Consider the following 11,702-nt stretch of genomic DNA (forward strand, 5'->3'; position numbering starts at 1 on the left):
GTTGTCTAATATTAAACTTTGTTTGATGATGTGAAACATGTAAGCGTGACAAATATGAAAATAAATAAATACACAAGAAAAGTCTGAGAATCCATCAGCGTCTTCATTTCCTCCAGAGACTCTGGGTTTTTGCTATTTGCAGCAACATCAGCAATCAGTTTTGTATGGGACTGTAGTTGCTCTCTGATTTCCTACGGAGATGATAAAGTGATCTCATCTTGTATGTTATATACAGTCCGTAATTCGGACCGCTGCCAAAAACACATGAAAAAAAAAAAAGAATAAAGATTTTAGCATTAGCTACCTGTAATATAGCCTAAGGGTTTGGAAATGTCCCATTAACAAAACACCTCTCTTTCTTTGCACTCAGTGGAGAGGTACTAAAATAAATCTCATGTGAATCCCACATTTTTAATTGTAGGACTATAAATGTCCCCATTTACAAAAATGCGGTGGCATTTTAGCTTCTAATCAAGGTTAACATCTAGATTTCCAACATGTGAATTGTACCCCTCCCCCCCAAAAAAAGCTACAGATCAGTAAATATCAGAAAAATATAGATGCACTGATTATTTGGCTTATATTTATAGTATTTTGTGATTGGGATAACTTTCTCCAGCCCAAGAGAGGCTGGTTTAGTGATATTTAAGGTAAATATAACTCAAATTTGTTTTTGAAGATGTCTCACACACTCTCTCTCTCTCTCTCACACACACACACACCTTGCTTAAGTCTCAGTTTCACTACAGATACATCAGTTGTTCACATTTAGCCACCAAATATTAATTTCCAATTAAAATGATCAACTATGTCCAAGTGTGTGCCAAACAAGCGTTTGAGTTGATAGAAAAGACTTCAGAGTTCATTTTGGTTTTGTGGGCCTTTTTATTTCACAATCCTTCCAAATGTACAAAATCAAAGGCATGTTACAAAAAAAAAAAAAAGAAAAAAAAGAAAAAAAAAGAAAAAAAAGAAAAGAAAAGAAAATTTCACCATTACCGTGATTCCCCTTTGATGACAACAAGAAACTAAAGCGACAGATGACAGACTGTATCAAACCAAAGTGCATCAGCCTGAGGTGTAGTAGACAGACCAGGGGAAATAGAAATCTCATGTTTTAAAAAAAGTCATCCCATCTTCCCTAAAAATTGGTTTGTTTTGAAATATTGGGCAGACCCTGGCCAAAACCTCTCCACCTTCCACAGCATTCCCAGTGCAATGAGGACCTAAAGGAAGGGCCACGTCTTTGACTTCAGACCATTCGGTAGTTCACTAAGAGAGAGGAATATAATTTAGTTCTTTTTCTTCCCCAATCCTCCTGTTGTGGTGGTGGAGGTAGGGAGGGGTGCTGCTGAGTTCCTGTTTGGAGCTTTTATAGCTCTGACTTCTTCTTCTTCTTCTTCTTGGACTCCTCCTGCATCACCAGCGGGTTTGAGGCCTCCCTCTTCAGGTAGGAGATGAAGTCACTCACCTCGCGACCTCCCTGCAGCGAAAGCAGAGGGTTCATCAGCAAAGCACAGACATCACTTTGCCGCTGTGAATGGCACTTTAACAGACACTCACCTCATATTTCTTTGGGCTCAACTTGTGTCCAGCTGGAGAAAAGTAGATTGTAGGGAATCTAGAACAGAGGTTGAGGACAAAGATTATGATTTCATGTATCAAACTGCACAGGTAATCACACATGCATGTTAACCTGAGTTCCTTCACCTTTCCCAAAGTCAAGCTTCTCACATAGCTCACAGCTAATCATAATCAGTCTGTAATTAAGCTTCAGGATGTCTGCAGTTTCATGTGCAGTGTTCTGCTCCCCCCCCTTTTATCAGTGATGAAGATATGTAGCTGAGAGAATACAGGAACAGTCTCCAAGTTATGTTGAAGGGAACATACTGTATGCTCTGTCACCATGGCAGACAGATATGGTCTTTAAATTCACTCTAATGTCACATACAGGACTCAGCGTGAAGCTTATGGCTGACCCAAATTGTACACCTTCACATGGTACAAGAATGTCCTGACTGTTCCGCTTAAAGAAAATCTGCAATATTGCAAAATTCTGTCCCACGTTCCTCATCCCTCTTTTTTTTTGTAAAATTAAAACGTATCCTAGCTGCTTTGACTGCTACTAAAGAGTTTAACAATTCACCACACTCAGCTGCTCACTTTCACTGATGCTGCTTATCTTGAACTGTCCACAGCATGAAGTTGGGGGGAACCATAAACCTTTATTTTAATTAAATTAAAAATAGTCCAAGCCTTATCGTCACATTAAATGACTCAGCACTCACCCGCTGACTTCATATGGAGATGGCACATCATTGGCTGTGGCGTCCATTTTGGCAATGACGACGTTGGGATCATCGGCCAGCTTTAGAAACAAACAGGGCAAATTGTTAAGTCTTTGCAAGACAATTCACTAAACCTTAACATCCACACGTTAGACTAGTCTACAGGCTGGGTGATGCAGGCCAGAACAAAAGCAAGCTAATCCAGGAGGTCACATGACTTAAAGTTCTGGATAAGTTACTTAAGAACATGTTATTGCTTTAATGCGAAAGATCTGAACTAGCAGCAGTTCAGGATCGCTCGCTCACCTTCTCTCCCAGCTCTGTGTATTTGGGCTCCAGGTTTTTGCAGTGCCCGCACCACGGAGCGTAGAATTCAATCAGCACGTCTTTGCTGTCATCGTTAACGATGGAGTCGAAGTTTTCAGCCACCACAACCTGAAGAGACATTGCAGGTATTAGAGCTGGTTCTGTACTGCAGCCATTTTTCCACCTGAAGTACCCAGAACTTCCTCCACTCAAAGGCTATTGTCTGTTTCTACTAATGTGCTGATGCATGCTCAGTAATCCAGATGAGGTAAGATGATGAAATCATTGCTTCCAAATGAACCGAATGATCTTTCTGGTTTTTGAAAACATTTTTACCTCTGATTCACTACTTTTGTACCTCACCAGAGTTGCAGTCTCATTGATCCATTTAATTTTTTTTTTTTTTTAAAGCCATCTTGCCAATTTGTTCTGCTGTTCCCAATCGAGAGTGCTGGGTTCCACTGTTAGGAATAATCTGACTGACAGCTCCTGCAGTGGACAAACGGCCTTAGGCTTTATCTCTAGTCCTAGGCAACAGTAAAACTTAATCTCCGTTAAAGCTGTCAAAACATGAGGCGAGAGTGTGAAAGGAAGGGGGTGGGGGGTGTTGTAGACCGATTATACGAGTTGTGATTATGCGTTGTCACTGAATTAAGCAGAGTATCCAGGATAATTGCACATCCTCACGCTGCATTTATACACAGCACAGAGCTCCACCCATCCACGGCTGAAATCTTTCAAATGAGATGTAGCTACTAAAAAAGAAAGTTGACTTTAAGGCAGTTCACCTCAGACTGGACAAACTAGGCAACTGCACTAAACCTCAGCATGACAATCATTTCTTAAATGAGTCAAAGCTACTTCAGCCGAGGCAGAGAATAAACATTTGCAGCTGTAAATGATTATAGGTCCCCTTTAGCCTTAATGTACGTTTAAAAGCATAAAGCATGTCCATGATACACAAAGAAAATGTTTAGTACAAATCTTACAAGTGTCAGAAAAAATTGATCTCACCTTAACAGGTCCATCGTTGTTCTCTGGGATGGGTTCTGATTTGAGATAGCGCTTCAGCTTGCCATCAAAGTAGTCCTGCAAGAAACGCTCCAGAGCTTTTCCATCACGACTGTTGAAAGACATTCAACGAGTCAGTAAAGTCACAATTCCCCTTGAGCTGGAAGTCATTAACTAGGCACCGTTCTTTTAGCAAGCGCCTCATCTACCGATTAGTTTCTTAGGCAACCGAGGTGGGAATCAGACACTATGGGTATCGTTTAGGTTTTATCCCATACCGGCGCTCAAACCGGTGCTTAAAGAATGAGAACACAAAATTGGTCCAAAAACCTCTCATGTTTAACTGTTTTCCACTTTTTCTTTGGTCGTTTTAGCCTTTTTGGCCAGGGTGAAGAGAGTATCTGCCATCAAACAAGAGGACAGCCGCATGTAGCTATGATGATGTTTGCTAGTTCACCTTACATGCATTAATGTAATAATGTGGTTAGCCTACTCAACGTAAATTACACACGAACAATATTAAGCTACTGACCCAGAGAAGAACAGCTGCTGCTGCCATCATCATTTCTGCTACACTGGCAGGGCTAGGGGCCAGGACTCTAATCTTCGGGTTTTTGGGGATGTTGCTAACTCCGGGTCCGATAACAGGCAACCCACCCGCAGTAGATGTGCACGGTGTGAGGTCTCACAGCAAGCTATCAAATACGGCGCATTTCTCGGCTTTAAAAAACAAAACAAAAAAAAAAAAACCAACAACAAAAAAACGCTACGCGTCGCCAGGTGTTTCATCGGATTCAAGGTGTTACCTCCTTTAACAGTATCAGCTTAAAGCACTTGTTGCAGGCTGCTGAGTTTGCATATTTTGCTGTGAAGTACAGCCAGACTTTTGACCGCTTCGCCTTGGACATTTTTAATCTGGAGCTCTGCTCTAACAGAACATACGTACCTGGCCCCGCCTACTATCCTCGGAAATGTAAAATGATTGGCTAGAAGTGTATCACAGCTCAGAAAAAAAAAAAAAAAAAAAGCACCGAAATGTGCGCTGCTTTTTGGTCTGTTACTACCAGTACCCATCCCTAATCACCACATTTATACATTTTGTGATAAGGCGAGTTGTGCAATAAATACTGTGATATCACCTTTTCTTAAATATAAATTTTAAAGTTTAAACTTTGTCAATATCGGTTTTATCCAATAAGGTCAATTTCTTACTTCAGATATGCTGCAAATGAGACAGAGCTTAAACAGTCCCCAAATGCTACCATCTGTAACTGAATGGGGGTCAAATTGGCAATTACATGGAGTCTTGTTCATTATATTCCCAGATTACTCCATTTATTTCATAACATATTTGGTGTCCAGTTTTTATACAGTTTTGCCACACCATCACAAAACTACACTGTTTAGAGTTATACTTTATGTTGCAAGGGTTCTATTAAATCCAACTAGCAACTTGTGACGTGATGTGTGTGTGCACTGGTGGGGAATTGTGGTGAAAAGTTGTCCTGGACTCACGAGAACTCCTCAGTCATGGTGTATTTGTCTCCTTTGGCGGTGCGGATGGCCACCACAGGCAGTTCGCCACTGGGATTCAGGCCAAACTCAGACAACTCGTGGCTGAACATGTTCTTGTTAGCTACAGCAAAGTTCAGCTTCTTGCCCTGATCCAGGAAGCCCTTTGCCACCTTCATCACCCTGAAAGATGCCAAGATGGTTTTAATCATGCTGCCAAAAACAAAGATAATACTGTGGAGGATTAAATTAAGGTATTAAAAAAACAGAAAGATCTGGTCTCATTTTCGTTTCTTAGCATGTGGCTAACTGCCAAAGGGGAGGTGCATGGTCTTGTACTAAACAGAAAACAAAACTTATGATATTCAAGATCGATCTGAGAATCAGCCATCTCTGCACAGTGCAGATTTAAAGTCTGCAGGGAAACAGCAGCTTCAGAAACAGAAAAACACCACAAACCTTAAATGAGCTTTCCCCCCCCCCAAACACCTACCTGTTCCTCCAATAGTTGGAGCCTTTAGGGTTTTTCTCATAGTCAACATCATAATAAGCCACCAGAAGGTCCTTCCCTTTCAGCTGGTCCTTGTTGTTGTCATTCATGTGGGGACAGAATCCAAAGCTGAGAAAAACAAAGAGAACACACACACAAAAAAAAATAAAAATAAAAAATAAAAGTAGAGCTTTAAATTTAGCCTCCAAATCTGTGATGCTGAAGCAAAATGAAATAACAAATAAATAGGAGTATCCTGCATTGTGTGCACATGGGCTTGCGTTAAAAAACAAACAAAAACACTGCATGTGTAGACTGGTTATAGCAGGAGCACTTGTAAACCACGTGGAGGAGATAAGCAAACAACTGCTCTCTGCAGGTGCATCAAATGTCAAAGTTATTACCCAAAATAAAACCCATATCAAGTCCCTATTATCTGTAACGCTGTTGCAGTGGTGGAGGTGCATATCTGAACACCAGCTTGCGCTAAACCACTTTCAGGTGCATTCTTTTCTTCTCTCTGATGTCAGTTTAAGTGGATACCCTTAAACCTTTCTCAGGTTTCTGCAGCTACACCCACCTGCAGTTCAAACTCTCTGCAAGGAGAGCCAATCACAAAAAGGCTTGCTTAAAAGGGAGACCAACTGAATCTGCTTGTGTCAGACAGAACTGAAATAAGGGAGATCTAGATCCCCAGATAGGATAATTAAGGCCCATTTTGAAATGTGAATCATGCAAAGCTACTCTAGTACCAAAATCCAATAGTATATATAAAACTAGAACGAGCATGATTTCCCTTTAAATATTCAAACTGAAGGGACAGTTCGAACATATTTTAAAAAAAAAAAAAAAACATTAAAAAAACAAAGTAAGCTTCATATTAATGAGCTTCAGAATTATACAATTAAAACCATGTTGGAGGGGCAACAAAACAAATCTGCTTGGATCAACTGCATGTACTTTATAAAGTGGGTTGAGGTCAAACTCACACTCTGCTGTTTGAGATCTTGTTTATATTCAGAGTTTCCATTAGAGCTGGGCGATATATCGAGTTTTTAAAAAATATCGATATATTTTTATACGAGATATAAGATGTGACAATATCCTTTATATCGATATAGTCTATGTTACGTTATAATTATACTTGTGGAGCCGCAAGTTTGCCTCTCTTTCGTCCACACGCAACGTTACTCGGCCTCGCCTCTCCTTCACTGAACACAACTCCCCCTCCTCCCCCATCGCTTCACCTGCAGGAAGCGACAAGATGGACACGGCAAATCTCCGTTAACGAGTTACTGCGCATCGCCCCGTGCGTGGGGGTGGACGGCGTCAATGTGTTAGCTAGCTAACCACGCTAACGAGCTAACCACGCTAACGCCATGCAGCCCAGAGGTGCTGCACGGACTAAAATCCTTTCATTTTCTCAAAAGTTGACAGCGCGCCTTATGTATGAATTCTGGTTGTGCTTGATGGCCGCGAACCGATTTTATGTGGAACACGGCGCTCAGCAATCTGTCAAAAAATGTTTTAGTACGACTTTGGTAAACTACGGAGCTGCACCGCTTGATGGATTGTCAGAGCATTACAGCTGAGCCTCGCGGAGTGATACGTACTGTGCTTCAACGTAATATTACCCTACTGTGTATAAGGACCATAAATGGCACCTGTTAAGAGACGTGGTTGCGAAGCGGATTTCAAACTCCAGGCTGTCAGTCACGCAGTACAAGTTGGGAACAGAGCAGCTGTGAAATCTGTCTTTGTTATTGTGCTCAGCGTCTTTTAGTTTACATTTTGACTGCACAATTGTGAGCTTTTTGTTATGCACAAAAACAACATTGTTTTCTTTTATTTATGGAGCATTATTATTTAATAAATGCTCATAATTTACTTTTGAGTAAATTTTATGTACATCTGCTCTATGTTAATAAAAGTGCCTGTGTGACATCTGGGACAGCTTTGACTAAGAACTCTCTTTTTGTTCTTACTTTATGGCTTTAAAAAAATATATCGAGATATATCTTATATCGCCATCCAGCTAAAAAAATATCGAGATATGAATTTTGGGTCATATCGCCCAGCCCTAGTTTCCATCTTAGCTGATCCCCTTCAAGACTGATTACACAATGGGTCACAAAATCATTTTTCCTTTAACTGAAGATTCAATTATCTACTGGTGTTATTACACTTTGAGGCCAATTTACTATGAAGTAATATTTATTCAGTGCCAAACTCTTTGCTACTGCCAGAACTGAACTGTGTCCCGAGAGGACAACTGCCTACCAAACAAGTTCCTGTTGGCACTGGGCCAAACTTGTAAATATGTACCTTTGAATGAAAATTGACTTCGTATTTAATCCTAAACAGATCAACTATTTATAGACTGATTATTTTGATGCCTCTACAGAGTGTCTCTCCTAAAAAGCAGGACTCACATGTTGTCCTGGATGAATCTCTTGATTTTGTTGCTGGTGTATTTATCCTCACTGAATTTGACCGAGCTGTCTTCAAACTTGTTGTTGAGTTGGGGTGGACGGAACAAAACGACTCCCCTGTAAGCCGAGAAAGAAATATTTCACTAACAGCAGATACAAAGGTGAGACCAAATGTGCAATAGTGTTATTTTTAAATGGTTTGATGAGAGACGTCTAAAGAGATCTACTCACTCTCCCTCAATGTCATGGCTTTTGAGGAGAGCCTCAGAGTTTGTGTGGGCGAAGCGGTAGTTGTCCCTCAAGGCGCTCGCTGCCCTCAGGAACTCAGCCTGTTCTTGGCTCTTGTCATCAGCAAAGAATCCTGGGAAGGAATGGTCAGTCAGACCAGGATTCAATATCAGCAGCAAAAAGCGGCAATAGTGTCTGAACAAAAAGTGAGTAACATAAAATACCCTAAACTTTAAATTATGAAGAATGTTACTAGTGAAGAGCTTTAAAAAGACCTTTAGAAAAGTTTCCTTAACTAGATGCTTACCAACAACACTTGCATCTTGATCTGCAAGAAACTTTTCTAGGTCTGCGTTATCCTTGAGCACCACAGAAGCTGGACCAGCCTGCTTCTTCAGGAAGCCGACAATTCCATCTGCAAAGAGAAGTAGTGAGGTGAGAAGGATGCAAAAAGACAACGAAGAGCCACAGGACCAGTCGCCTGCTCATTTGTACACTGATTTAAGATGCAAACAAACTGAATGAGTGGGTGATGTGGCAAAGAGATCAATTCACATCTCTTGTGGTAGAAAACTTGCTGGTTTTATCTTGAAAGTTCAGCTTAACAGAGTAAGAACGTTATGCTCTTTTGTATACGAGGTTCCAGTTGTATGAATTTTATGTTGAAAATTCTGTCACTGTTAGCCATGTCTTGTTCCTTTACCTTTAAAGCTGGTGTTGTGGAAAACTCTGTATCCTTTAGTTACCTCTCCACATAGCCCTCATCCCACTAAGGATATCATTTTCACATATAAAGAATTCCTCCAAGAGGCAGATCGAACGCCAAGTTAAACACCTAACTCTCAGATCTTCCAGTGCTAAAAGACATGAGGGCAATACCTGCAGTTCTGGGACCATCATAGGGACCAGATTCATCGCCATCCCTGAAGATCTTGAGGGTTGGGTAGCCACTGACGCCATATTTGCTGCATATGTTGCTGTTGGCAGTGCAGTCAACCTAAGCAGAAAAGCAAATTATTCTCACTTTTCGATGAGACATAGAGCACTGCAGTTCAGAGTGCAGAGAAGCCACACTGAAGTGGACAAAGTTAAGTGATCTGTGTTGTGCAGTACCTTGGCCAGTGAGACGATGCCTTTCAAACGTGTGGCTGCTGCCTCGTACTCAGGTGCCAAACGTTTACAATGGCCACACCTAAAGTCAGAAGATATGGATTAGTCAAACAAGCAAAAAAAAAAAAAAACAAAAACAAAAAACTTTAGGGCCTAGCCAGATGAAGACCTCAAGGTAGACCTAGTGGAATCTGATGATGCAACCTAACTATGTTTGAATAAATGGAAACAGGTGTAAGTACAAGCAAAAACATGAAAAATGTACTGAAGATTTAATTAGCCACATATTGTTACAGCTGTGCTTCATGTTTTCTCAGGTACCTATATAAAAGTTGTCCTTAATATAAGACAGACCATTATTATAATATTGCTTGCGTTTTCTGTAGGTCGAAAACCCAAAGGTTTAGATTATATTGAGAAAATAAAACCAAGACTAAATATTAAATCTTCATAAAAATTTGTGAATATTTGCCTTTTTCAAACAATTACAGAGTTTGAAAAGACAGCAGACCAGACAACACAAAATGTACTCGTTAGTACTTTATTATAAGGAATACTGTACATTTTTATTTTATTCAAGTTAAGCACAAGGGTACACGTCACATTTCCTCTGGGCCAATCCCAGGTGGACACCAAAACTTTCCTGGCCAATCAGAAGGTTACAACAATGAATGGACACACCCCCAACTTCCTCAGCCTCATTCGCACATAATCTCTTTTTTCTTTAAAAAAAAACCGGAAACTAAGCGGAGTTAAAATACGACTAGTTAGTCACTGTTTAAGGTAACATTTTCAGTGTGCCACTAAACTGCAGCACCTCTTAAAATGCGACGTAAAATAAAACGCAAAACACATAGCGAATTAGCCTGTGCCTTTCGACTAATAGCTAACATGCTAATGCCTGGTCCTACGCCAAGAAGCGAGCGAATTTGACAGTTCTGCCTCCATTAAAGTTAGCAACAAACAGCGATGCAGTTTGCACAATTAATTGCACGTTTCCGACAAAACGAAATTGCCCACTGACATCCACGATACTGAGAGTTCTGCAAGTGGGTACCGCTCAACTGTTAACCGCAAAGAGAGTAAGCTAGGATTCGCGTTTTTCACTTATGCAAATTTCTCTGATACTTCGGAGAAAACATGTGACAAGACTCACCAAGGGGCAAAGAACTCCACGAGAATTAGCTCATGGTCTCCGATCCTACTTTCGAAATCATCATCCGTGTACTCAAGCACATCACTGGCTCGAGAGAACCCGGCGAGAGCGGCCAAAAAGATGAGTCTCAACATCGCACACGGCGCTTACTGAGTCCTTTAGTTACACAGAACGGTTTTAGGATGCAGATGGGGTCTGTAGAAGCGCCCCTCTTCAGCTGTGCTGCAAGGGGAAAGCCAAGGATGCGAGTTCCTCAGACAAGGCCAAGCGCAGACTGGTCGATAGAGAAAGAGAAAGGAATGGAGGCGGTGTAGCCCTTCACACAGGCTGCGAAAACTCTCATAACCACAGTGTGGCAGCCTCTCATTGGTTCATTTACACAGTCACTCTGCCTCGATTATCCAATCAGAAGGAGGCAAATAAGACCTCATCGTCTCCAATCAGGAATGGGCAAATCATGGCTTTTTAATGTCAACACAGCGACCTGTCCAGGATGTACCCTGCCTCTTTCTCTATGACAGGTGGGAAAGGCTTCAGTCTTGTTTTAACACCCTAAAGTAAGGGTGTTAAACACAAGCCCCGGGGACAGAATCGACCCGGCGAAGACCCTAACCCAGGGGTCGGCATCCCTAGGCAGGCGTGCCACAGTTGGCACGCGAAGGGTTAACTGATGGCACGACCATAGCTGGACTGGCCATCCGGCATACTGGGCATTTGCTCGGTGGCCCGGTGACTTTTTTTTCTTTGTAACGGTATAAACAATGAAAGGTGGTGGATTGGCCAGATGCTGGTCGGTGTGTAAAAATAACTCAGTTATTTGGTGGTGGCTATGACGGTGCTTCCTCAGATTCAGTAAAATTAGCAAGTGGTGGAGGCCAGCAGGTGGATGAGAGAAAGGGGAGGCAGGAGGAGAGCCCCGAGGCAGCCGCCGAGTGTCAGGTGAACTGAACTTCAGGTAAGAAGTTAAGACCTGCAGTCTATCTGGGTCAGATATAAACCAAGTTTAGGTGGAGTTTATTTTCGTTGTGCTGACTTTTTACAGTCAGTTACAATAACTTATACTGCGTACTAGCTAGCATGACGGAGTTTCTATACAGCTGGGTGGGTGCTATGATGTTACTGATGTTGAACTTTATTTAATGCACAAGGTTAGTTAGTAGAGTTGCCAA

The 11,702-nt window shown here is 41.5% G+C and overlaps 1 protein-coding gene across 1 annotated transcript; it reads right to left on the minus strand.

Annotated features, from left to right (window-relative positions):
• Positions 1-865: 865 nt before the first annotated feature.
• Positions 866-10,869, minus strand: pdia3 (protein disulfide isomerase family A, member 3). The gene is made up of 13 exons (XM_005731476.1): positions 10,534-10,869; positions 9,381-9,459; positions 9,147-9,264; positions 8,575-8,682; positions 8,271-8,400; positions 8,040-8,156; positions 5,611-5,736; positions 5,121-5,300; positions 3,609-3,717; positions 2,595-2,723; positions 2,289-2,368; positions 1,564-1,621; positions 866-1,483 (listed from the first exon to the last, which is right to left on the minus strand). Exons 1-13 carry the CDS (start codon positions 10,665-10,667, stop codon positions 1,373-1,375), a joined length of 1,479 nt encoding a protein of 492 aa, XP_005731533.1. The 5' UTR covers positions 10,668-10,869; the 3' UTR covers positions 866-1,372.
• Between the last annotated feature and the right edge of the window lie 833 nt (positions 10,870-11,702).

This window comes from Pundamilia nyererei, unplaced genomic scaffold (assembly GCF_000239375.1).
Source record: "Pundamilia nyererei isolate P.nyererei 1_Seehausen unplaced genomic scaffold, PunNye1.0 scaffold00043, whole genome shotgun sequence".
Taxonomy (NCBI): domain Eukaryota; kingdom Metazoa; phylum Chordata; class Actinopteri; order Cichliformes; family Cichlidae; genus Pundamilia; species Pundamilia nyererei.

Bases quoted from the DNA above. Each gene is read 5' to 3' on its own strand.
- pdia3 (XM_005731476.1), bottom strand. From the start codon at position 10,667: ATGTTGAGACTCATCTTTTTGGCCGCTCTCGCCGGGTTCTCTCGAGCC. The intron at 9,460-10,533 runs GTGAGTCTTGTC...TTCTGACTTTAG, and splicing joins GTGGAGTTCTTTGCCCCTTG to GTGTGGCCATTGTAAACGTT. The intron at 3,718-5,120 runs GTGAGTCCAGGA...GTCTTTCAACAG, and splicing joins ACCATGACTGAGGAGTTCTC to TCGTGATGGAAAAGCTCTGG.